Raw genomic sequence first — 26,464 nt, forward strand, 5'->3', positions numbered from 1 at the left:
AGTTGAGGACTGTACACAGCAGCAATGCAGCTCACAGTTTCTTCTCGGTCGCAAGGGCCAGCAATGCACTGTGGAAGCTCAAGAAGGCTGCCATCAAAGTGGAGCCTCCTGAACCTCTGGGTGAAGGGGCAGAACAGCCATGGACCCAGGACCCACGTCATTTCTAGAACAACTCCTGCAAGCTTAAGGGCATCAGTCATGACTTTCCCACTTCTTTATGACAAATACAACCACTGCATTTATCAGAGTAATAAAAAAACCCATAAACCAAACAAATGCACCGCAGTGCCAGTCTCCAAGTGCTCCAATTTGATAAGGGATAACATGGCGTGGCTGGACATTGTCAGGCAGAGCATTGTCACGCTGAAACACAACACCACCACCCAGGCACCCACTCCCAGTGCCGGCACCACAACCATGCTGGCTGCCTCCATCCTCCTGGGATGGCTGCACGGCCGAGCTCCGTCCTCCCCCGACAGGCAGCAGTGCCGACCAGATGCCATAAGTGACCACCTTGTGGACCTCTGCCCATGCCACATCCCTACCATGCAGCAGCTCTCCTGCCTGTGTATTTTAAAGTCAGGGTCTTCATACACTATTCCCTTTGGATCTCCAGGTGCTTTACAGAGGTGGCAAGCGGCGCTGCCCCAAACACGTACAGCCTGGCCTTCTCTTGCAACTGCAGACCGAGCGGTCTGAGCAGTCACCGCTCTCGTTCAGCAAGCCGCATTCAGCAGCTATTTAAGTGAAGAAAATTTACTTGGCAGACAAGAAGCTCCCAGATTAACCTGGGTAAACTCTGGGTGTTGAGAAAGAGTAACAAGCGGCTAGCGGGAGGATCTCAGAAACACATGCTTCTTACGCAGCGATGGGAATACGCCTGAAGCTGCTGAGAAGTGACAACACTCATCCAACACGATGTCAGAGATGGAGATGGTACAGAGCTATAGCCTTCTCCTCTTAGACCATTTTAATGCCTCATATAGACATTTAACAGTGCATGAAAGCATTCACATGACTCATTACTTCACCGTTTACTCTTTGCTGTTTGGAGCATTGCTCTGATTTCTGTAGAGCACCCCCCTTCTTTTTTCCCTTTTTTTTTTTTTTTTTTAATTTGCCCAAATTGTTCCTAGCTATAATTTTTATTACAATCTGCAAATGCTGGTTTGTGCTAATGATGGTGGTGGAGGCAGGGGAAAAACCTGATGGGTGACCAGTGCTAGCTTAGCAATGGGAAGCATCACAGCCGCCTCCTCAGCAAGACTCTGTGAAGCAGCAGCAGCAGTTGGAGGCTGCCTCTTTCTCAAAGCACGTCAAATAAATCCCCAAACACTGCGAACAGCTACAGCTTAGTCTTAAAAGCCATATGCTCTTTAAAAAACAAATTAAAATAAATAAAAATTCAAAACGAAAGCAGAGCGCTAAGGAATCAGACAGATGGAGAGGACGAAAGGGTCATTAATTTCATTACACAGCTCTCAGTAAACACAGATACCTGCAAACTGCCACAGCTGTCGCAGTGCACAGCCAGTACGCAGGTACATAAACAGTTACTATAGAAAGTTATCGAAATGACCATTACATAAATTGCAGAGGGTTGCGTCTATGGAGGAATTTATTTTTTTTTTACCCAGTCTGCTAGTATCCATTAAGCTCCAAAGCAAGGCTTAAGATCTAAAGCAAGGAGGACTTGTCCTATCTGTTTCACCAGATGTGTAACGGGGGACAATAAACACGTTTCTGTTTCCAGCTGTCACCAATGGTTTTCCTGTAAAGAGGACACAGGTAAACTTATAAGCAAACCCCCAAATCCTTCTAATTTTAAAAGGCTGTGAACTCGTTGGGGATTAAAAAAAATAAATATCTTCTTAAAGCCTTTCAAAAAGCCATGAAAAGGAGATTTTGTTAAACACATGATTCTCGCCATCTTCTTATTTGTGCTACGCAGCACAAGTAGGACAAAGATGTAAGGTGCTTTGCCTGCGAGTGGATGCAGCCTGCCACAAGCCACGGGCAGCGTGAATTCCCTGAACTGAAGTAACCCTGCGCAGGCAGGGATCCAGCCAGACATCTTAGGGGTTACTAGGATTCATGTAGTCAGAAACACTGACTCTCTCTCGCGCTAATAAAAATAAAAATTGCCAAAGGCAGATGTCTCCGCGTGCTTAAATTCAGTCGCGTAATATGTGGTTGGGATTGCATTGCCACAGGATTTAATAAGAGGAAGTTCTCTTATCTCCCTTGGTTAGGCAAAAAAAACCCCATGGGTTGGTTTTTTTTTGCTTTATAGAGAAAAGAGAAAAATAGCATCCCACCACACAGCCTCTGTACTAGTGTAAGAGAACGAAAAAACCAGCTGATATTATGCAAGCCTTAGCAGTGTAAGAAAGGTTAATAGAGTTTAACGGACTTCTAATAGGGCATAACTAGCATATCTTCACAGCCTGCACACATCAAAAAGGTGATTTCATTTGTTTTCTTGTTTATTTCTCCATGACTAAACTCCAGGTCTCTGCCTCCAAACTCATTCTCCTTTCTGAGCCAACGACCAACTCCCCTTGCCATTCACCTTGGCCAGGCAGAGCATCTTTACACCGCTGTGCAGCACATGTAAGGGTACTAAAGCTTCTAGGCACCACGTTAATTCATTCCTCCAATGGGACTGATTCTGGTCTGCAGTGCAGGGGGCCAGGATATCCAGCGAGAAGGAAAGCCTCCACGCCTTCTCCTGATGAAGGGGAGCCCATGGAGCGGCATCTCAGAGGGCTCCTGTCCCCCCATCAAGCTGGCCGCTCCCCCGGCGTGGTGCCAGCCAGGCACCTGGGGCTTCCAGAACACAGCAGCAACCTTGACCTACAACAGACTTGCCTATGGCCCCTTGGATGTTCACCAATCTTTCACTAGTTTAAGCAATCCAATACTATTCAAATGGTAACTCTACTATGGCATATACATATAAGACGATAAAGAAAATCACACACACACACCCCCCAGTGCCTCAAACCCCAGTGCTCAGGAAAAGACCAGCTGTGTCACGGATGATGACAAGGAAGAAGCAAGCACGGCAGCATTCACCAGCACCTCACAGCAGAAAAAAGCTGTGTGTGGGATTGCAGTTTGGCACCTCATGCTCAGTAAGGTGACCATGAAGCAGCACCGTCTTCAGGGGAAGGAGCTCAAGGAAAAAAAAAGTGAGTCCTAAAGGAGCAGCGGGGTAATGAGGAGTCTTTTGGTGACACTATAGGGCAAAGCCAACCTATTACTGAGCCCACAGGATGCTCAGTGAGGCAATAAAGGCAAGGCTGGGTGGTCCCGCTTGGGACAGCACTGCACGTGCAAATGACCACGTAGTGACACAGGAGGATGAGGAAACCTGGGGACGAAAGGCTACAAACAAGAAGAAGCAGCAGTCATGCCTTCCTCTTTTAAGAGAGCCCAGGGAGGAGATGGCAACTTATGTAACACCTCATGACACAACTGCACAGAAAAATGCTAAGGACAGCTTTCAAAGAAAAGCAGGGTAGAAGAAAGGAGCAGAAAGAGGAATTTGAGATTTTCCTTCTCCTCTTCAGAGGAAAGCACGAATAGTTCAGGCAAAAAGTTTACTGTTAGGGCTGAAGCACGGTTTAATACTCGGGATGGAGAGAAAAAGAGGCTAAGCAATCGCTGGAGCAGATCCTCAGCTGTGATGCTCCTCCTTTCGCTGCAAAAGGAGGGCCCTGGGTGGGATGGCAGGGTCCTCTCTTCCCACAGCCCCAAAGAGCAGAGTGAGGACCACTACGATCCCCACCGCCCTTGCACTCACTGAAGCCTGGCAGGCCAGGCAGCGAGAGCAGGCACACACGGGCAGTCAGCACCAAGCGGTATAACTTCTGCCTCTGCAAAGAAACCTGGGCGATGGGACACCAGTTGCTACTTTATGAAAGACAAAGACAACTCAGCTTGTCACCAGCTTTGTAAGAGGCCGTTATCTGTGTGCATACATGGTAACGATGGTGGAACTTCTGCTCAGTCATAAAACACCCAAATAAATGCACGTTGCCCTGACACGGAGCAAGAAAGCCAGTGCCAGGGAGACAACATCTCCTGATGAATAAGCAGGGATGACACAGGCATGCACAGGCATAAAGTCAGCATACAAAGGGAGTTTGGTAACACCACGAGGTGAGCCAACACTTCGCTGTAATCAGCCCCCACGCTCCTGGCAGAAAAACACTGCTGTCACAAATTAGTCAACATTGCCATGAACCACCACACCGCTAGCTCCACACTGAAGAAACCTCTCACGTGCCATGCAAACCATCTTTTTTCCTAAACCAGAGGTACCAGGGTGTTGGGCTTTTGCTTTCCTCTCTCCCCTCCCCCACCCCAAAGCACAATAACGCTCCGAAACACTCTTTCAAGAAGGGAAACACCCATCATGTCTACAGGATGTGAGAGGCAAAAGGGATGTGGGTTAGCTGGAGAAGGTGCAGCAACACGCCTCTGACTGCTGTGCCCTTCAAGTCAAGGACATGCCCCAAAGTCACAGCAGACCATGTGTATCAGCGTGGGATCTGGCTGTGGAGCATCCCACCCACCTCCCGGCTTATCCTTCCTTTCTCCGGTGCATGCAGCCTTTTCCACAGGGCATGGCTCTGAGGGATGAATGCAAAAAATGTGAGATTATGGATCGCAACAGTCTGCAAAATTTCTAAGTGTCGCTCTGAATTAATCCTGTCGGTTTTTTAGAGGTTATCTTCACCATTTGTGGACATTCAGAACAGGAGATACTTGAACGTTAGGCCCGACCCTGCGAAGGGGGCTCCTACATCCATGCACCATTGGTTTAGGGATCCCAGTCGAGCTGGCTGGTGCTCAGGGCTAAAGCTGTTTGCAGGTTCTCATAAACAGGAGACACCCTGAAGAAAAACCAGGCTATTAAACTGCACATACGAGCTCCTCTATCACACCTCCGTGTGCCTCAGACTACAGCTTCAACTCTGCCCCAGCTTCCCTCTCCTCAAATCAACTCCTTTAGCATTCCAAACACCCACAGCTAATAATACCAGAAGGAGCAGCAGAGCAAAAAGCAGCACAGCCAGGCATGCCGGGAGAAGTTCTCACTTCACCTGAGCTCCTGACCTGCTAGAAGGCAGGAAAAGGTGAAGTAACTTAGCTGGAATAAATTAGCTTTTTGTCCTTCATTTGCTCTTTCTCCTTGTGCCTGTGAATGCCTCCAGAGCTGCACAGTCTTCTGGAGCAGCACCTTCAGGTATCAGGTGAGTTGACCTCAAGGCCACCATCTTATCAATGATGCAATCCAAACGTCCAAGGTCAAATCCCTGCACTGGAAGATGTCCTTGTAAAGACATTTGAATGTATCTATATAGTCATTAGCTGTTCTCTCTCTCTCCCCTTGTTCCTAGGCCTGGGAAGAAAAAAGGCTGGTTCAGTAGAAAACACCCTCCTCCCTGTCCCATTAACCTGCTTTTATTTCCCCTGGCTACCTGCACGTGGAAAGCAACAGCAAACCAGAAGCAAATCACCACCCCCACCCCCAAGCGACTGCAGGCAGGGTCAAGGGGGAGGCATCGCTTCTTCCTGCTGAAACCCCAGAGCCCCACTGCGCTGAACATTTGTGCTTCTTGATGGCGGGCCAGCACGCAGATAAATGGGAGCATCACCATGAGCCAGCCCGGCTAGCTGGGCACCCTCGCTAGCGTGCCGTAGAGCCGAGGGCTCGTACCACCGTCACACCATATAGCTGCTCTCCGCCTTGGCTCATCGCTGATTCGGGGTTACATTATTCCCATGAACCGCTGCTTGTGTTCCTGCGTGGAAAGCCAACAAGGGAACATGCTAGCCTCCTGAAAAACCATACTCTGCGAGGAGGAGGGGATTAGAAGGGAACAATGTCGGAGTGTCTTCAGTGAGCTGGAAGCAATCCCAGCTTCCAGCTGCACAATGACATGCAGGAAGGAGTTTTGAAAGCTTCCCAGTCACTGAGCACCCCTGCGTGCCAAGCTCGGAGACGTCTGGACATAAGAATGGCCTTTAAAGCATAAGGATGCAAGAGGACTGCAGAGCCCCACGCACAGACCGGCCCTGGCAAAGCAGGGAACGGCGGCTCAAGCTTTGCTTTTTTTTTCCCTGGCACTGGGTGCTAATTGTGTAGTCCAGATCCTTAATCTTATTTAGGTCAGAGGCTTCCACACAAAACGGTCTTAGAAACACCAGTCTCCTGTGGGAACGAGAAAGCCTGCTTGTCCAAACCCAGGGATCTCCAAAAACCGGAGCTGAAGGGCAATCGTATGTTAGAAAGGGATGACAGGAGAAAATTGTGTTTGATGGGCGGCACACAGTGGTGCAAAATTATGCCTCATGCAGCTTTCAACATGATTCACATGGTTTGTAACAAGCTCCGAGGTGGACAAAGCAGTTCTTAACAAACTGCGTGCAGGGCATGAAACAGGATTGTGCAGATGCTCATGGAGATGTTCCTCACCAGTTTGCCCTGATGCCCTGGCAGCCACTGCAATGCCATGCCTCCCTCTGGTCTGCCACAGACCTTCTCCAGCTTGAACAGGGGTTACCCCGCAAAACTGATGGAGAAACAGTGAAGGCAGCAATGCGGGCACCCCAGGGAGCAGAAGTGAGAACACTGCGTGCTGAGTCCTGCTGGCTACTTTACTGTCTTTGATATTGGACATAAAGCAACATAAAGACGGCTCCAGTGATGCTTCTTGAAGGTGCTTACGTACCTGCAGGCCTGCAAAGTCCATGGAGCAGAAATTATAACCCTTTCACAACACTGACCTCATTCCTGTTTCTTGCTTATTCTGAGAATAAAGCAATCCTTTCTCCACAGAAAGCATTTCATTATTCGAAGAGGCGTGCCTTGCACAGGTTTTGTTAGCATGACTGCCTCCTAAAGCTATGCCACAGAAACAATCTATAAAAACAATCGTACCAGTGATTTAATACCTATAGGCAAAAGCACCAGGCTTGCCACTCATTGCACCCATAAGGCAAAACATCCGTATGGAAAACAGGATGTAAAAATAGGGTGACAGGGAAACATGCAGAAATGTTTGACTGGATGCAGCATCCAGGAGGATGGAAACAAGGAATAAGCAAACTGCCCAAAATTTAACCACCAACTCAGTGGGAACAAACTTCTGGATTTGGCAGCATTTCCAGGAGCATCCCAGTTCTGAGGAGCAGACCCGGGAGATGAAACTTGAGCCAAGCACTCGGAATAATAAAAATGGAAGCAACAATCTCTGTGCTTTCTTTGGATGGTGGATTCAAGCTGTTGTAAGACCCATACTTCCCGATAACATCAAATTGCCCTGCAGTGAATAAATACAGGTGCAAAGTTTATGAACAACATTTGATCGAGTCTTTTAGGTTATAATGACCCTGGGAAGGTCTTAGGAGCAGGAAAAATTTTAAAAAATCCCCCAAACCCCAGAACAACAGTATAGTCACCCGGCAAATCTCTGCTCTGGAAGAACTGAAGTTTTCAGAGCACCATACTTTAATTCCTGGCAGAAACACCACTTATGTACTAAGAGGGGACCCACGTTTAGTGCTGATCTGGCTGTAGACTCCTAACAGTCCCCCAGAACACACCAGTAAGTTCTTTAAAAACTGTAGCACAGGGAGCCTTGCATGGGCATCTCAGGCTTTCTCCAACAAAGCCCAGGGTTCAGCCAAACCAGGTTGTACCTGGGCTCTGAAGACAAACGACACTGCCGTGACAAAGCTGATCTCCCTCCAGTACTTTCTATTTTTAAGAGATATTCTGAACAGCACGCCGTGTTGAAGAGATTGCTAGACAAAAAGATTCTTCTGATACAAATTCATCAGTCTCTCCTCATAGAGCTGACGTCTCCAGACACTATCTTTAGGAAGATGAGATGCATATGGAAGAGACACCGTAAACTGTCGGTGCAGCATGCACCCATACAGTGTAATCAGATAGGCTCAACTGAAGATGGCAAAAAAAATGCCAAGCCCTTGTGCCGCTAAGCTCCTAATGGACATACAAACTCCTTTTAAACAACTGCTCTTGCAAGTTAAAAATAATGCCACGTTCAACACATCAGGAAGTTAACAAGGTATGTGCCTCTGGGGAACAGAAATCAAAAACATAAATACTTTTTCCCTTTAAAGCAATAGTGCAGGAGCCTCCTCTGTTTGCCACAATTCCTAACACCACCTGAAATTCAGTGTAAGGCTGCAGTTTTCCAGCAGGTTTTGTCTGAAACTTGAGATATCTTAAAAGCTAATGATTTTCAAACTGCTTGGCAAGAGGCTTTAGTGGAGGAGAAAGAAAGCTGCAGCACATCTTGGAAGGAGAAGACAGCGTTAGAATGATTTTGGGGGAAATATCATGGATGAGCCAAGGAAACTGAAGTCCTTGGCCTCGCAGGGAAGAGATGATACCATTCAACCCTCATGGTGTGAAAGCAAAGGCTTAATCAAGCAGTACTTATAGTAACTGAAAGAACTCAAGGTGTGGCGATATAACTTAAAAGCCAAGCAAAGCCCACTAAAAGTTTTTAGGTTCAGTAGGAGTGGAAAGAGGACAAGGAAGGGGGTCACATTCAGTTTAGGAGAGCAAGCTTCAAAGGCCAGGTCAAAGACAGAGGCAATTTGTGAGGCCATTTCCTTTCAACATATGGACAATCATTACACAGGAATCTGCCCATCTTCTTACTTTCACTTTCATTTTGCCAAATCTGAGTGCACAGCTGGGCAGTATGGAGGGCCACCATCATCCTTGCACAGAGCTCCTCAGAAAAGCTGCTGTACTCTACGCACACACAAACACAAAAAAGTCAAAAATAGGTGGAGAAGCAAGTCAAACCACAGCCAAGTCCAAGCAGTTTTGGTTTAAAAGAGAAATGGGAAACACCACATGCTTAGCGGTGGCGTTTGCTTGTGCAGCACAACTTTCCTCTACTGACAACGCTTCCAGAATTTTTACTGCCAACAGCTCTGCATGAAAAACGTCCACATATCTGTTAAATCCATGAGCTGCTGACTGAGGACTGTTCAATCCCTGAACCTCTATCTTGTCCTTTAAGCTACATTTTCCTTTTCTGCGGCACCAGTTTGCACTGGAGAACTCTGAAGCAATTAAAACAAGAAATCTTAGTGGGTTTTGGTTTTGGTTTTTTTTTGCTGCCCAAAGGGCAACGTTTACCAAGATATCCCTCCGAGACATGCTGGAAATAAGGCTGAGCTATCTGCCAGAGCCACCAACCCCTTTGCCCTCACACGGGCCACATGCTGTTCATTGCTCAATGCTGTGCTTTCAGGAGGGTGGCCAGCGGCGGAGGACAGCGGGCAGCCTGGTAGTGCAGTCTCCACTGGTTATGAAAGAGGAGTGTAAACACAGCTGGAGATAAGGAAAGGAGCTGTACAAAGGACTAGCAGGAAGATATAGACAGATAACCAAAAACTGCACTGCCATTGCTGCTGAAATCATAGGTAAACTTGGGCTGGTCAGTATAAAGATTGCAAAGGCATTTTCCTGCCAGTAACATTTATTTTAACGCTTAATTTAGCAGCAGCTCTGATGTTTTATACACGGTGGAGATCTCCTGCCGACAGTGTTACTTCCTCTCCCATGTGTTGTGGTGCCAGTATGTGCCTCACCATCAGCCCCACACGCTGCAAGAGGGGAACAACTCTAAGACTTCCCTAAGGTGGTCCTCATGCAGGTGGGATCCCACCACTGCCTCCAGTGGAAGAGCCACAACTACATTAGCTTAAGATGATACTGCCACTGGAAAACTGCAGCCTTGGTTAAAATGCAAACTGTTTTAAATTAAGTAATATGGGTTCTTCCCAGCTAAGACTATCCTCCGTGACAGGGGTTCACACTTTTCCATACTTTTGCCTGCATAGAGGGAGAAAAAAGAAGAGTAAGATAATCTTTTTATATCCTATGAGCAGTAGGTTTGACAGCAAACATATGGAACTGACCTTGCACGCATAAAAGCAACAAACTCGTTTGAATTCTACAGTTCATATTTCAATACCAAATTAGAGCCGCTTCCGCCACTATACCCTGCAACTCAGTGTCACTGAGCTGGAGCTGCACTCAACCTTATTTGCTTAGATGGAGTAGATAAAAAACCAAACACAGGGTTTCAATGTTCACATCCAGTGCATATCCAACAGCATGCTGCTTCCAGTTTGGGAGAAAGCTGGCTAACCTTTCCGCCAGCTGAGCCGGAGAGAGGGAGCGAGGGCACTGACCAGCACTTACCCTGAGCAAGGCTGGAGCCAGCCCTCGGCGGCCAGCGGGAACATGCCTGTGCCTCCGCACCCACGGGCAGGCGAGGGACGGACCGACAAGGAAGCAGAGGGGAAGAATGGAGTCATAGATATAAAGGAGTCAAAGGATAAGTCTGAAAGCAAAAGCGGCGGCCTCCCTACGCTGCAGCTGAGAGCGGTTTATGCTTTCCCCCTGCCTTGTGAAGCAAAGGGCACGGTGGTTTTGCAGGACTGGCAGGGTGTCGCGAGCAGGAGGGATACAGGGCAGGAAGGCTGCCGCCGCCGCACACAGCAAAACTCTTGTTGATCAATTAGCTGTTCAGTAACCCATTAAAAACCTGTTCAGCCGTGAACGGCTTGGACAGCTGTTGTAGCTAAATTTGCACAGAGGCTCGAGCACGTTACCTGAAACGCCTATAAAAACATAGCAAAAAATAGCCACACCAAAGAAAAAGGAAATTTTCCAGTTCCTCCTCCTCATTCATATCCATAAACCTATGGCATGAACTACTCCCAGAAATAGCTTTGTCCCGTGGGATGTTCCCCGCAGAGAGCAGGAGGGCATTACTGTGCTCCCCCCAGCCCCATGACAGACACGGAGCGCGACAGACAGCCTGCATAGCCACCAGGCTCCCTTCCAGACAGCACCGGACAGAGGGACTCCAACCCACTCTGCACAAGGTGTCTGCGCTTACTCCACAGCAAACAGTGCATTTAGTAACCACAGCATTCCTAGCCATCCTTAACATAATGACAACATAATCCCCAATGTATTTTTCCATAGGAATTACTTTTTTTTTTTTTTAATTGTATTTTTATATACAGTTCAGCTTTTGGAATGTGCATACACATGGGGCACAAGCAGGGTGAATGTATTTCTCTTACTCACTGGCCTTTAATAATTTTACCACCGGCACTGAAAGTAACAGATGGGCGCCGATGCTGGGCTCCTGCCTGCACAAGCCCCCCAGAAGTGGGGATGGAAAGGAGGTCAGCAGCGCTGATCCTCCCCAGTAGCGATCAAGCACTTCCAAACATTCTATCTGAAAATGCCACACGGTTTGACCGGGATGTGAATATGCTGCATATGCCAAGGGGGAGACGGAACAGTTTCTCGACAGAAAACACCTGTTTTACCACACCTACATATTCCCTTCACTATTTATTTGCTGTTGATATGATGCCCACCCTGCTCTTGGCACCTTATAGAGCATTTCAGAACCCTCCATGAATCACCCAGGCCTGAGAGGAGGGAGGGGACAGGACCGAAGCCTGGTGGAAAGCACATACACACCTCCACCATAGGAGAGGAGGTCTTCGGTAGATCTCACCCTCCCCTCAGCAAAGCCACCATGTGCTTTTATCATCTGATAAATCACTGGGGAGTGCCAGCTATTACACAAACAAAGCGAAGTCCCTCCTGTAAAATAATAAATAAGACAATCTGGAAAGCAAGAAAAAAGGAAGAAGCTACTGAGTTCCTATTTTTAAGCACTGTTATTAATAACGTGCCACGGTTCTTGTCTCCATCACCACGCCATAGAACAGTGCTCAGAAATTACTGCAGCATACTGTAATTATTTCAGTAAGGATGCCGTGCCTCCGTCTGTCAGTTTATACCTGCTTGACAATGAAGAACAATGCGACTTAAAAATAAGTTACATGCACACTGTAATCTGTGTCCTATCAACTTGTCTCTGCTCATCCAGCCAAACCCTGAAATTGTTTGGGCAAGACTCCCAGAGAAGCGCTAATTAGGAACTGAAGAAGCAGGGTCCTCCTAACAATGCAGCCGTAGGGAACACACCGAAGCCCAGCTTCATCAAGACGGATACAGCTAAATCTGTAAAACCAGGTTCTCTCTTAAATGTCCCTGTTTAACACAGCTGCAAACCCGTATTCATGGTGAGCCAGACCAGCACTCTGTTGCACAGACAGTGTTTTCTTCTAGTTAAGAGGGACTGACCGAGTTTCTGCTCACATCTTCTCAGGAACCTGGAGTATTTTTGTAACCCCTTGGTCTTTCTTTCCTGGTAAGAACAGCAGCAGCAGCATCTTCTGCCTTCAAGAACGATCCTATTGCTCTTTTTAAAGCCAAAGCTAGAAAACTGTCCTTCCTGCAGCTGTACGGCAAGTTCCCAAACCACAGAAGAATCACAGAGCATTAAAGATTTCTGCTTACAGGGTGGACCCCTATGTGTAGATACCTGGTCTGTTGTCTACAGTTGTGTGGCACAAGCTTTCTGAAAAGTCTGGATCCTGAAAAGGCAGGATGAGGTTATAGTCTCATGGCTCGTGCTCACGATTCAGGAGCAGGCAGTACAGCATCACTCACCAATTCACCGACGTGTTACTGTACATCAGCCAACCCATTTAATCGTTGCCACGTGGAACACAGCAAACCCTGAAGGATCTGCAGGAGTAAACTGGCAGCTCTGGTTTACCAAAATACCTGCAATCTGCAACATCAATCCAGTGGCAAGAAATAAATGTGCAGAATAGCCCAGCAGGCATGGATTGAAACTATGCAGTCATTAAGTGCTGCCAGATGTATCGAGTGCACACGTTAGGAGAAAAAATAATATATGAACAAATGTTTTACCCATTGGTCTGCTCCATTTTGGTCAGGCAAAAGTAACAGTGATGGGGTACAATTATGATTTTTAAAATAAGAAAAATAAGGTTTATGTTATATGGTTAAACTGGCTTTTAACTATACCATTCTTCCAGCCGTGTTCTCAACTTAAAAGCAGATAAAAATGGCTGGTTAGATACAGCCTCTCACCCTGTTCAAGGAATACACTGAGGCAGTTGTTCGAAGTCAACAAGATGCCCAGATCTCCCTTTACATGGGAAAATCCCTGGGAAGGTTACTCAGGGGTGATTTCAAGGGCCTGCCTGACATTCCTGTGTCACGTCCGAGGGAGGAAAGCTGTGGGGGCTGTGGCAAGCCCACCAGATCCACAGCTATAGGCAGAGACCGGCAGGATCAGAGCTCAGTACATCCACCTCCGAGATCTGCTGTGGAGCACATGGCTCCAGACACCTTCTCGAAGAGTCTGGGCACGGGGATGGTGTACACCCTTCATGATCTTGCTGTAGGTCCACCCACTGCTTGTGATCCCTCCTGCAAAGACTCCGGAGTTGCAAAGTATCCTGAGTGAGCAACCCACCTCCTGCAGGAGAAGCAGTAGGTCCCAGTACCACACCCATATGAAGCAGAGGTTTGGAAACTGAACTTAGTTTAATTAATTGACATCTCCTGTTCCCCCAGCAGCAGTCCTGAGAGTGGCTGGGATCCCTGCCCAAGACGGGAGCAGGACTGCAGAGGAGCCCTAACCCCCAGCAAGCCAGTCGTGCTGTGTAGCACTGAGCTCCGCAGCCCTCAGGCGATTTCACATAGACAAAGGAATGGGCCAAATCCTGAACAGGAGTAAATCGGTAGAGTTTCATTTCACCAGAAAACCATGTAATTCAGGGTCTGACCTGAGAAGATCTCGCTGCTTTCCCCTGCCAGATGGTACGCAGAGGGCAGTTTTAGTCTACCATTAGTTTCCAGCAAGTAAAATATCGTTGACCTTATACAGGTGGAGGCCAAAATAAACCACCCCAAAGCCAAAAAAAACCCAACAAACCAACCCCAAAGCCCCAAACGCAACAGCCCTTCCATCACCCCATTCTTTCTTTCCTCAGAGGTATCAGAAAGTGCAACTTAACGGTGGCTTTACATGCATCTGCATTTCCATGGCTCATAAAAATCCCTTTGTGAGGGGCACGTAGAAGGTATCATGTAACAATTCCTTTTTTCTGAAGTTTTTCCTGAAGTTGCAGGAGGCAGGATTTCCTCCGTATTACATAAGAAGAGGGTGTATTTGTTCTTTTGCCGTTTAAGACTTATTAGCATGGTCAGGTTACTCAAGCCAGGCCCTCTTTCCTGATCTTTTCTTGCAGAGGAATTATTCTTGGCAAGGCTCCAGCCTAGTATTAACCCCACGGAGAGAAACTGAGTGGCTGTATAAAGCAAGAGACATAAAACAGACACACCTCAGGGCTTTGCCAGGCCACCGAGAGCTGCAGTAGAAATAACAAATACGAGCTGGTGCTGAGCCTCCAAAGCATGCAAGTACAACCATTGCTACTACTACGAGACACTACTATGATGTCCATTCTGGGGGAGTGCGATCCTTTTCCGTCATTCCACCAGGAAACACGGCTACAAGCCAGCAGGCAAGGTACCACACCGCACCCCTTCCCAAACAAAGCATCGAGCCCCAGTAGTAAATCATTACCCCGCATAATGACCCCACCTCTCAGTCCAGACTAAGAGATTGGAGAGGAAAACAAAACCCCAACCCCAGTATTTACTGTAGGGGAGTAATGGCAAAGTGGTTCTCCTGCCTCCAGCACTTAGTGCAGGGATCTGAATGAGATGGCTTTTTCCTCATCTTTTACTAAGAGGCTCCTCTGGAGGATGATTCAGGAGCTTGCCTTTTTTTTAGGTGACAAGAGGATCTGCTGAGGGTGACTGCTCCCCTGGGACACCCAGCTGGGGTATGTCAGAGTAGGAAGAAGAGCTTCTGAGTATGGTGGCACAGTGAGGGCTCCCCTGTCCACCTGCTGCCTCCCAGGAGGCAATTTTGGGCTGAGGTTTACCTACCCTTCCCCCAGAACACCAATTTGGGTCTCTGAGCCATGGAAGCTGAGGTTAATTCTTACCTTTGAGAGACCTCTACACTTCTATCGGAACCCAAGTGAAACCAGCTAACCGGTTACAAAGCGAGGGTGGGAGGAAGGAGGGCTGGCATGTGCCTAAAGGAAGCTTTCTGTCTGAGAAACTAAGCCCAAAAGAGAAAAAGAAGAATTATTAGTGCTCAGTACAAACCTTATATTGGTACTTGTTACTCTACAGACACGTAAGAGAATTTTTTTACAGGGAGAACAGTCAGTCACTGGAACAACCTCCCCAGGGATGCAGGAAAGCCCCCACCATTGGAGGTTTTCAAAGCGCAACTGGACAGGGTGCTCGACGATTTCATCTAGGTTCTCTTTTCCATGAAATGTTGGACCAGATGGTCTTTTGAGACCCCTTCCAGCCTGGCCTCTTCTGTGGCTCTGTGATTGCTGCAGCAACTGTTAAGGCTTTGTTACTTACACTTTTTGTATCTGAAAGATGTAACTGCACCATGAAGCTGACCAAAGCAAGCACAAGAGGGAAAAAGCAGTCTGAACTGCTCGACATCTGGAAGGAAAGAGCTGGCTCTACCTTGGCACACTACCATCATCCTGACACAAACACACACACCCTCCTGCCCCCACCCCCACCCCCTTTTTTTCCCCCCTGAGAATGCAAGCTCTGGCTTTTGGACCCTGTATCAATTTTCATTTACACAAACTGCAAAGTGTGCTTACAAGACAAAAAATAAATTAAAAGGTCTTCACAAAGTTACCAGTCAGTGTTATAAAGCATAACAAAAGCCAGTGGGAAAACCCCCACTGCAAACCGTGCTGTCAAAGGTGCGCAACCGATCACTGCCCATGGCTACTACTGAACTTTCAAGCAAGCAATTAAAACTCGAGCAATTAAGACATGCTCTGTGTATCGGTCAGCGCTACACACGCCTGCGTCACGCTTCTTGATGCGGTCACCCCAGCATGTAACAGCTGGGGAGAGCAGTCATGAGGTGTCATGAACTTGGTTCACAGCCAGAAGGGACAGGCCTGAGGCAGGTATGGATGAGGAGCGGAAAGAGTGCCCTTCCCTACGGCCCTGGGGTACAGGATACCTCTGAGGTACCTCCACCAGCCTCGGCCAGAGGAAACATCTCCACTTGGGGCTACTTATCCACCCCATGAAAACTCCTGCTGCCTTTGACCTGAACTAGCTTGCCTTTGGATTGTTCCACCCAAACCCTTCATTCTTCTTTTTTTTTTTTTTTTTTTTTTTTTTTTTGGTGAGAAGTTGTTGGTTTCTTCATTCCTTCCACTGAGAATGGGGAGGCCATGGAGGTCAACTGGAGGGGATGACCTGCAGCCCCAGAGACAGTTCTGATGCCCTACCAACAAATCCCAGATTCGCCGAACCACACCTGCAAGAAACGTCGCAAGTTTGGGCAAATTCACCCCACATTTGATACTTTAATCCAATCACACATCATGCTCGCCTACACATTCATCATGTTAATCTCTTCTAAAATTACCCTCTAGTCCTCTGAATGAAAACACCTCGTTCCTCCACTCCAAAACACTGTGATAAACATAGAACCTTGTAATACGAGAAAGAGGGTGAGGACCTTGCTGTATTTCATTATTTTTGTACTGCAGCAACAAATTTCAAAATAGCTTAGCAGTGCTAGTCATGCTTACTGATTTGGTACACATTCCCTTTGCTGCTCTTCAGAAATTTAGCACTTCTGGGCATGAGTGTGTAGGTTTGGGGTTGTTCCCCCCCCCCCCCCCCCCACTTCAGCAGATTACATGACTACATTTTCTTGCTTCTTGTTTGTTTTGAATGAAGGCACTGCCCTCTTTCCTTCCTGCACAGCTTTTCCCTCAGTGCAAAAGGCTCTGCAGGGCTGGAAGAAGGAGGACCTTCATCTTCTATCCATCACCTGGAAATAAGCAGTAGTTATCCCCGTTGTTAATGCCTGAATGAGCCTGAGGAGCCTCAAAGCTACTCACTGAGAACTGGTCATGGCAAAAATAAACAAACCAAAAATAAACAAAAAACAAACCTCAAACCAGCCTTTCAACTGACATGAAAGTCCCCAAGATCTCAAATTAAGATTCTTTATTGCTCTTTACCCAGTTTTAATACAGTCTTCTTGACTTTATCCCTGGACTTAAAAAGCTAGGTTAGACAGGTCCTCCAAGAGAAGTACTGCAACAAGGCAGTACTCCAGCTCCTGAGACCACCTCAGATCATGAGGGACTGGCATGCAGGAGCATGGTTACGTATACGAGGGTGGCTGTGCACAAAGTGCATCAGCAAGCCGGTGTCCATCAGCATAGCTCATGAGAGCATCTGCCTGCTGTCAGACTAAATAGCCTTCAGATCCACCTGACAACAGCTTGGGTCATAGCTGGAGGCTTCAACACACGTGGGACATCCACCAAGCACACAAAGCATCCTGAAAACACACCCCACGAGGCTGAAGTGCTGGTGAGCCCTGGGCCGTGGTGTATTCTTGCTTGCGGAAGCAAGAGATTAATTTCTCCAGCTGATTATCAACTGAAGTTGATTTACCTGGGCAAAGATTAGTTTGCAAGGCATTTTATCAGTTCCCAGGGTACATGACCGGAGCTGGGAGGGAGACCGTGGAGTTCACACACACAAAGATGGCAGTTTCTGGCCTCAGCTGAGGCCGTTTTACAGCTGCAAAGCTCCGCTGACCTCAGCAATGCAATGCTAGCACAAGCAAGGGAAAATTCCTCCCTGAGCTGCTGAGTACGACTTTTCCCAACGTATACTTTTTCCCTGCATCGTGTTGATTTTTTCTGTTCCCACAGTTCTTTTCCCAGGAAAGTTTTGCAGGCTTGTCTGTGGATGGACATTACTCCCTTTCCAGCTTCTAATGTTATCACAAATAAGATCAAGTCCAGAAAACAATTGCATCGTACTTTTCCTGTGTGATTGATGGCATGCATATGTGCAATAAAACAGAACAAAAACAAGTGCTTGTATCAGACTCCTTTTAAACTTCAAAGGGTCAGAGGGACCTTTCACACCACCCGGTACAACCAAGTACCTCTTTGCTAAACCAGATGGAAACAGAGTACCATGCAGTTTAACAGCAAAAATAAAACAAACTGCTAGGGCCATGCTCTGCATACACAGTGGCCAGCTTGGGTTAACACAGGCTTGTTTTGTAAGTCACTTTCTCTGCCTAGCTTTTTTATGTAGGTGAACTGTTTTGGGTTGGTTCCCCTCCCCGCCCCAAAAGCACTGAGGATGCAGAAGTGACAGAGAGCTAACACTTTACTTTATGAGGGCCTTAAAAGAAACTCACATTTTATATATATATGTAAATAAAGAAAAATAAATCACCAAAGTCACTTTCCTTCCAAACTGGATTATGACAATAATCCTGAGACTAGCAATAATCACAGATGTTTCTTTCCTCAGCAGGTCTGTCTGCCTCCGCCCCCACCCCGATGCCCGACCCCACCAGGTTTCATCCTGAGGTCTGCTCCAGACAACCAACTGCCCATAAAAAATGAGAGCGGTGGCAAAGGAGGAAGCATGGGGCACCTGACCTAGCAGAGCAGTTGAGGAATACTGAAAGATGCTAAGCCCATCAGCGTAACATCTGAATACCCCCGCTGGGCTAGCATCTCCATTTTGGCTACCGAACAGCAATGGCTGTGAGATGACAGATGTTTCCTATGCGGCAGCATCAGGCTCCCAAGCAGTGCACAGCAGAGGTATCCCCGACCACAAATACTGTACCGCAGAGCAGGACGCCACATCACTGTCACCGTCTTTCCCGTGTGCCTGACCTTCTGCAACCACACCGACAAGAGCCATTATTCAGCATATTGCTGGAAAAGGATAGAGCTCTCGGCACTGCCAGAGATAACAGTTCATCAGCACTTCCTCTCCCCGTAGCATCCCTTCTGCAGAAGTTCAGGAGTCCCCTGCCCCTACTCACTTCCAGCTGGAAGTTTGAATGGCAGCCAGAGAGGAAAGTTAGTTCCTCAATGCTATAAACTAAATGCCAGATCAGCTGGGACAGATTTCACACACAGAAAGGAAAGGGTGAGAGTTATTCCAAAATCCTTATTGCATTCTTACATTTCTGTATCAAGCAGAAAGTTTAGCAAGAGAGGCATCCCCAGCACTGTTGTCTGATTACCTTACCAAAAAAAAAAAATAAAAAAAAATACAGCTGTCAGCCATTAGCACCAGAAGTACCATTCCACTCTCCTCACTCTCCTGCACCACAAGCAGACCTTGCTCCGTGCCCACCAGGTCAGTGAAATCAGAGGCCCGCCTGGCACCGGGACAGCACAGCCTCCCTGGGCTCGCATGTCCCATGTCTCGCACCCCAAGGATGAACGGTCCCTCCAGCTCAGCAGATGACCCATGACCACTCGTTAATGAGCAGTGTCACCCCTGCAGGATGAGCTGTGGCATTCCATACTTGTTACACAGCCCAAACCATCCTGATTGTGCTCTCAAGCCTTTTTTTTTATTTGAGGAGCAGATGTGAGGGAGAGCTGACCAGAGCCCTAATGCTGATGTTAAGGGGGTCACCACCCAAACAAGACTTTCCGGAGAAGAGGCACTGGCAGGTCTCGGCAGCTCCGAGGGAAGGCGCATGTAGCACCCGCATCCATCCTGCTTTCCAAAGTGCCACTAAGATGCTCTGGGAAACACTGTAAGAAACAAGGCACATACTGAGCATCCCCTCCCCTGCTATTATCCCCAGCTTCTGGCAGGAAGGATAGTCTTCCACAACTTGTTCAAAAGGCTTTTGAGGGAAAAAGAGTTCCTCACCAACCGTTAAGAGGCCCAACATGACTGACTAACAGCTCGGTCTCCTCCACCCCCCAGGTGTGTGTAGACACATACCTCCTCAGGAGGTTCACCACCTTTCAAGGACTAGAGCAGCCTTATCAAGGGACAGTCACTACAGTCCCAGCATTAAGACTCAACCAGGGTTCCATGCAAGAAGCGGGAAATATTTAATAATTCCTGGGAAGGCAGGAGTTCCCACTAGGATCACAGCGGGACTCTAGAGCGGCCAGACCCCTAGAGCATCATTATCCTACAATCCTGCATGGAGCTGGGCCTACAGGTGTGGTGCTGCCTCTTACCTGTTCTCCAGCAGCGTCATGCACACGACCTCCCGCACACCCGGGTTGTTGGCTTTCTCGATGGAGCAGCTTTGCAGGTTCCAGGTAGCCACCCTCAGGACGGGTCTGCCATCTCTCAGCCCCCCGAACATCTCCACAGAGGGACGCGTGGATATGATCTGGGTTGGACCTCCAGGAGGAAAGTCCAAGTCCTCGCTCTGGAGGCTCAGCGAAGTGGGGCTGGGGTGAGGCTTGGCGGTGAAGTTGAGGCCGCCGTTGGTGTTGGTCGAAGGGGGCCGGGACCGCTCCGCGAAGATCTGATGCCTGATTTTGTCCAGAAAGGATGAATTGATGCAGTCCATCCTCACCAGGTCCTCAATACTTTTGAAGGGCCCGTGCTCTTTCCGGTAGTCCACGATGCTGTTGGCGATCTTCTCGGTGATGCCACGGATGCTCATGAGCTGGGCCGGGGTGGCGGTGTTGATGTTGATCTTGGTGGCAGAGAGGTGATGCTCGGAGGGCACGTCCTTGCGCAGGGAGCTGGGCGAGTGCTGCGCCGAGCTGCCCTTGCTGCTCACGCAGATCTCGAACTTCACCTGCTCCAGCTTGGCCGCCCCCACCCCGCTCACCAACGCCAGGTCCTCCACTTTCTTGAAGCCACCGATGTACTCCCGGTACTCCACGATGTTCTGGGCCACCACTCGGGTGACCCCGGGCAGAGTCATCAGCTCCTCCTCCGTGGCCGTGTTGATGTTGAGCCTCTCCTGGTTAACCAGGATGTTGCTGAAGTTGCACGCCGCGCTGAACTTGCGGCTGTGGCACAGATCCGCCGGGTCGCGGGGGATGGAGCGGTGGCAGCCCAGGCTGCCCCCCATCTCACCGCCGCGCCAACGCCGGAGCCGGGGGAGCGGCCGGGGGGCGCTGCCCGCCCGCCGCTCATGGACCCCCGCGGGACACCGGCGACGCCCCGCGGCTCCGCGCCAGGGGGACCCTGCGGCCAGACCCGAGCCCACACGCCGGATCAGGCACACCCCAGCGCCCCCCGTGCCCTTCCTCCTCCTCCTCCTCCTCCTGCTCCGGGGGGCTCCGCCGCACTGCTCCCCTCCAGCCCCCGGCGGCTCCTGCCGCTGCCCCGCGTCCGCCGCCGGTAGTAGTAGCTCGGCGGGAGCTCCCGCCCCCTCGGCCGGTCGAGGCGGGGCCGCCCGCCGCCACCGCCCCCCCGGGGCGGCACCGGCGCCGTGACCGCCCCTGTCCCCGCCCGGCGGCGCTGGGGACCGGTCCGGGCTGCCACCGCCCCGCGGGGCGGCGGGGGGGCGGTGGCAGCCCGGACCGGTCCCCAGCGCCGCCCCGTCGGGCTGCTGGCCACCAGCTTTCGGGGGTGGGGGTCGCGGGCACAGTGGGACCCATGCAGGCGACAGGGGCGCCGGGGTCTGGGGTGCTCAGGCGCTCGCTGCAGCTTTCCCACCCCTCAGGTTCCCTGGGCGGGCAGCAGCGTGTCTGCAAACCCCCTGAAACCCGCATCAGTCCCCTCCACTGGCTTTCTCCTGCTTGTTGCCGGCAGCACGCTTTCATACATCTACAAAACCCCTTCCCCCCCCGCCCCCTTTAATTTTTCCCTTTTATCCCCCACCCTCATTCTCAAGCAATTGTGAGAGTGCACGACAAACTGCAACCCCCCGCAGAACGATGCTTTTGCATCTGTTCAATCTGCTTACTTGGCCCATGGTCCCTGGTCTACCAGCCTTTCCCTGCGACAGCGTGCCACCATCCAGCACAAAATCGTGGTTGTGTATCACCCGTGAACCTGAGCTGGCTTGAACATCACCCCTGTGTGCCCTTGGGGGCCACAGCAGCCCACCACTGTCTGTGTTGCTAAAAGCCGCTGGAGTTATTTGCCCGGTTTCTACTGCATCCAGTCCCATGCTGCGCTGCCTGCAGTGCTTTCTGTAGCCAAATGAGCTCATTTGGAAGGAGCTTGACTGTGCCCACACAGGAGCGACTGCAATGTCAATGAATCCAAAATATAATCGGTGGGTGTAATCGAAAGGAAGGGGGAGGAAAACCAAAAGAAAGAGCAACGTATGCTTGCAGATGCCAGCTACGCGCCCTGATGCTGACAGCACACGTGTGTTTCTTTTAGAATATGGTGCATGTATCTTTTCAGCACCAAGACTCACTGTTGACCCTCTGATGAAAATTAAACGGCTTGTAATAGTGGCTTATACATGTATTTTCCATGGCAAGTTAATGGAAATTCTTTGGGTTCACCTCAAACAAAAGGTTGAATTTGTTCGGCTTCTTAGGGAAAGAGAATTGGCTGTCCGTAAGTGGGTGCAGGCTGCGCCAGGCTTTCCGATTGCACAGGGGCACTGCTGCTTTAACATCTGCGCTAGGTGCTCTGCTGCGGATCACACATTTCTCTTCTGTTCGCCCGAGCAGTACAGTTAGCAAATTACCATTACGGGAATGGGTACTGGCTGCATTAGGGTATTGGCTCTCTGCTGACTATTGGAGTGGAGAAAGTGCCTGCTTAGGTGATTAAATGCTTCCACGTCTACTGGAAAGTGCTCTCTGTGCTGCAGTAACAGTGGCCGATGCAGCAGAAGTCATGCTGGGCCTAATCCTGCTGGGATGATACCAGCACAGAGCTGGAAACAATTAACCACTGAAACGAGTATTCTTGGCAAGGAAAATATTATTACGGTAATAGCTCCACAAGCTGTTATCTCGACGGAGAATGTACCCTTCTGCTTTGTACAGCAGGTTGTTTCAAATTGACGCAGGCTTATTAAATAAGTTTGGAGGCTGAAAAGCACCAAAATCTATCCAAGGCATCATCTATGTTGCAGGCAGCACCGTCTTTTCTGTGTTTCAGAGAGAAGGCAGGAGCATTTCCCGAAAGAAAATAACAGATGTCCTTCTCACCCAGCACTTTCTATTGTCAGCAGCTACTCAAAATTTTTTGAACCTGCAGCACCAAGATAACTTGTGAGACTGGATGCAGCTGAGGAAGCAGAGCTCAGAGGGATGCAACGGGTGTCCCGCCACGTAAACTGGAGTATGGCACATCCTAATGTGAGGTGCAGGGGGAAGAAGGGGGGCTGTCACTCTATTAGCCCCTTACTGTTATTTTTTTTGTCAGCACTATGAAAATAACAGCTACAGGGAGCTTACTGAGCTCTGAGTCAACTTTTGACACATCTTGGTATCTGGGGAAGTGCAAAAGATGTGAAAAGGCACAGGCTTGGTTTATATTTTAAAAGGTTAAAAAAAAAAAAAAAGATTAGTTACTGGCTTGACATCAGTGTTAGGCAATCCATTAACATGAGAAAGCTAAAAAAGGGGTGCAGTTAGTAAATGATTGAAAAAACAATGGCAAAATTATTGACAGCCAGTGTAGGCAACAGAAAATAAATCTTGTGAAACCCAGGTAGATACTGGATTTTATCTTCGATCCAACCCCAAGCTCAGTATATTTAAATTTATTCAAGAAGTGATCGATCATGGTCTGCTGGTACTCGCTGGCTGGCACGTAGCCTCCCCGGGCTGCTCGGCACCTAACATGGCAAGTGGCCAGAAATCCGGGTTTCCTGGATCTCTGTCAGCCCCAACAGGTTAGAGGGCTCCCAGACACCACGGGTGGCTTATTCCCCAGGATCCCGCAGCTCACCACCTACGGAGCAGCTGGCTGCCTGCCAAGGCTGGCTTAAAAACCTCTCAGCGAAGGCAAAATTGCAGTTTGCCACTCTGAGGGTGCGAATCCGGGGAGGACCTTGCAGGACCAGGCAGGCTCCGGCAGCTGGTGGAGAAAGGAGGACACCTCCCAGGGCCCTCGGGAGCAGCCATCACCCATCATGCAGAATGTTTTTGTGTATCTCTGGGTAGCATTATGAGGCAAGCGGCCTGGAGACCGGTCGTTTTGTCACTGCCCAGCAGCCATTTGTTGATCTGGGACTTGCTCTGCCACTGTCTAGAGCCCTCCTAGGGTGACCAGCTCGCATGGTGTCCCCCCAGGCAGCTAGTGACACAGGCTCCTGGGCATCTGGGTGGCACTGGGATGAGCAGCCAGCCACGTGAGGGACACAAGGGCAGGGTAGAATCATGTACTTTCCAGCTCCAGGGGCCTCAAACTCTTCTTTCCCTGCAGGCATTCTCCAAAGAGGAAGGAACAGAACTAAACTTCTTCCCTGGGAAGGAGGTTCTGTGGTACTTTAAATGCAGTGTTTAAGGAGGATATGGAATTGCTCGAACCCGTAACGATGGCCTGGGTGCAGATGCTGCTGAGCAATGCCTTTTGGCTTAATTAATGCAAAGAATCAGCCTACAGGCCACTACATTTTAAAGGCGTCACTTCTCAGCATTTGAAGATGGTCTTTAAAAAAAAAATCTATTTATCTATTTTCACATTTTCCAAAATGCACCAGCTACATTGCAGAGACTCTAAACAAAAACTCTGTTTCATGATGAGGGCTAGAAGGAGCCAGGAGATGTTGCTCAACAAAATACCACAGAGTCTGCCTCTTCAGACAGCAGTTGCAATTCCTACCAGCCAGCCCACCATGTGATAGCAGCGCCTTTTCCAGCTTTTGCTTCCATCGCCTTTGGGAGCCAGGGGCTCAGGGCTGACAGCAGCCGTGCTCCTAGGGGCGATGCTCTCAGACCTGCCGCACGGGGCCCTTAGCGGGCGAGGACTTGAAAAGGCAGCTCTTTAACCGCAGTGCCAGTATTTTTATCTAAAGGAGCTATTAAAATAATTATTTTCCTTCTGAGAGGACATCTTCAGTAACACTTCTAACAGATGCCCGAGGCAGAAGACATGCAGTGTTTTTACAAACACAAGTAATAACAAGTAGGAGTTAGGAATTTCAGGAGCGGTGGGATTTACAAAGTCTGATTTCTGGTGTCTCTTTCCTCTGTTGATTTTCTGCTGTATAATAATAATGCTGGGTATCCATTAATCTCAGTGGGGCAACTAGTTTGTATGTCTCTGTTCTATGTGTCCATCAGTTTTTGTGGTACTTGTAGGAACTCTGTATTTCTGAGACATTTAACCTCTGTCAGATTTATGTAAAATTAGCCCACATGCCTATAAAATTCCTGGGGAGGGGATGATAAGCAGTGCAGCAGAGCACATGATTGCATGAGTTTTTTCTTAGGAATCCAGTGCCTATGGCATGAACTCTTTTTCCTGTAAGGCATTTTATATGGCTGCCAGACTTGTTGCAGAAAGATTAAGTGATGTCACCGGTGCTGGGTTGCCAAGTTACCAGTGTCACATCCTACAGAGTAACACAGTCAGAAGGGTGAGCAGGAGTGACTCATCCTCATGCCTGGATTAGGGCTTCATTTGGATCGATGTTGGGTCTGAAACCCAGACCTCTCCCTCCCACAGGAGATCCCAACCACTGGCCTGCCATTCTGCCTCGTCAGTGCGTGGTGGGACAGCTCATCCCAGAGGGAAATGAGAGGAACCCACGCTAGAGGAGACATTCTCCAGCAGAGCTTGGGATGTGGTTTCCAGTTTCCTTAGACAGCAGTGGGATTTGATTCCCATCTGCCACATCTGAGGTGACACTTAATTACTCGTATATCCCATGGGTCACAGGGCTGGAAAGGAATTAAACAATCCAGTCCCTCCTTCATGCCAGGCAGAGTCACCAAGGCCACATTTACAGAAGCTCACCTGCTGCGGGCTTCCAGTGGTGGCATCTCTGAACTTCCCAGATAAGAAACATGGGATACAGCAGACCTGTGTCACAACTAATATTTTCTTTGAGGCCTAGTCTGGCAAACCTCTAGTAAAAACGCCTGCAAATCAGTACTTTGTGTATTTGGCCACAGGGAGTCAGAATTTGTGACTTGCGAGCTAGGCGTCCAGGCTCTCACCCTGCACAACCTTTCCATGGTGCCACCCAGAAGCAAGCATCAAATGGATTTTTCTGAAAAAGATATGGGTGATGAAATTTTAGGCCCCCCAAGGGCCAAGCAAAAGGAGAGGGAAAGTAAGCCAACAAGCTGGACGTTCAGTATGGCATTCAGCACTTCATACAGCACTTTGCTTATCAACGGCTGGACAGCCAGCCTCTCCACTGTCACCTCCCATGTGGACCTCTTACCCTTCACATGTCTTTAGGTGTTGCCTCTTGGTGGCAGGACTGAAGATGCAAGTCAGCTCGCTAACTTATAGTGAAGCATGGACTTCATAGGGAGTGTGCTTCATTAGCCCATTCTGAACATTTGCATTTCAAAAGCAGTATAACAACTCGTTGATGTTTAGTGCCAGAAATAATGATTAATATTGAGGCCTATCTCCTGATCATTCTGTTGTTTCAATGAATAAATTATTAGTTTGCATCATTTGTCATTTATACCTTATTTGTAGTTCGCTGGT

General features: G+C 48.9%; 1 protein-coding gene across 2 annotated transcripts in view; it reads right to left on the bottom strand.

The window, feature by feature from the left end:
• EEPD1 (endonuclease/exonuclease/phosphatase family domain containing 1) overlaps positions 1-21,199 on the bottom strand; it is a 63,442-nt gene extending 42,243 nt beyond the window's left edge. Inside the window, exon 1 of one of the 2 annotated variants that reach the window (XM_040591211.1) lies at positions 20,095-21,199. In XM_040591211.1, coding sequence (XP_040447145.1) covers positions 20,095-20,948 — 854 coding nt within the window. In that variant the 5' untranslated portion in view covers positions 20,949-21,199. The remainder of the gene's footprint in view (positions 1-20,094) is intronic. The other variant, XM_040591210.1, reaches the window with a different exon arrangement.
• Positions 21,200-26,464: the final 5,265 nt, after the last annotated feature.

The sequence above is a fragment of the Falco naumanni genome, chromosome 4 (assembly GCF_017639655.2).
Source record: "Falco naumanni isolate bFalNau1 chromosome 4, bFalNau1.pat, whole genome shotgun sequence".
Classification (NCBI taxonomy): domain Eukaryota; kingdom Metazoa; phylum Chordata; class Aves; order Falconiformes; family Falconidae; genus Falco; species Falco naumanni.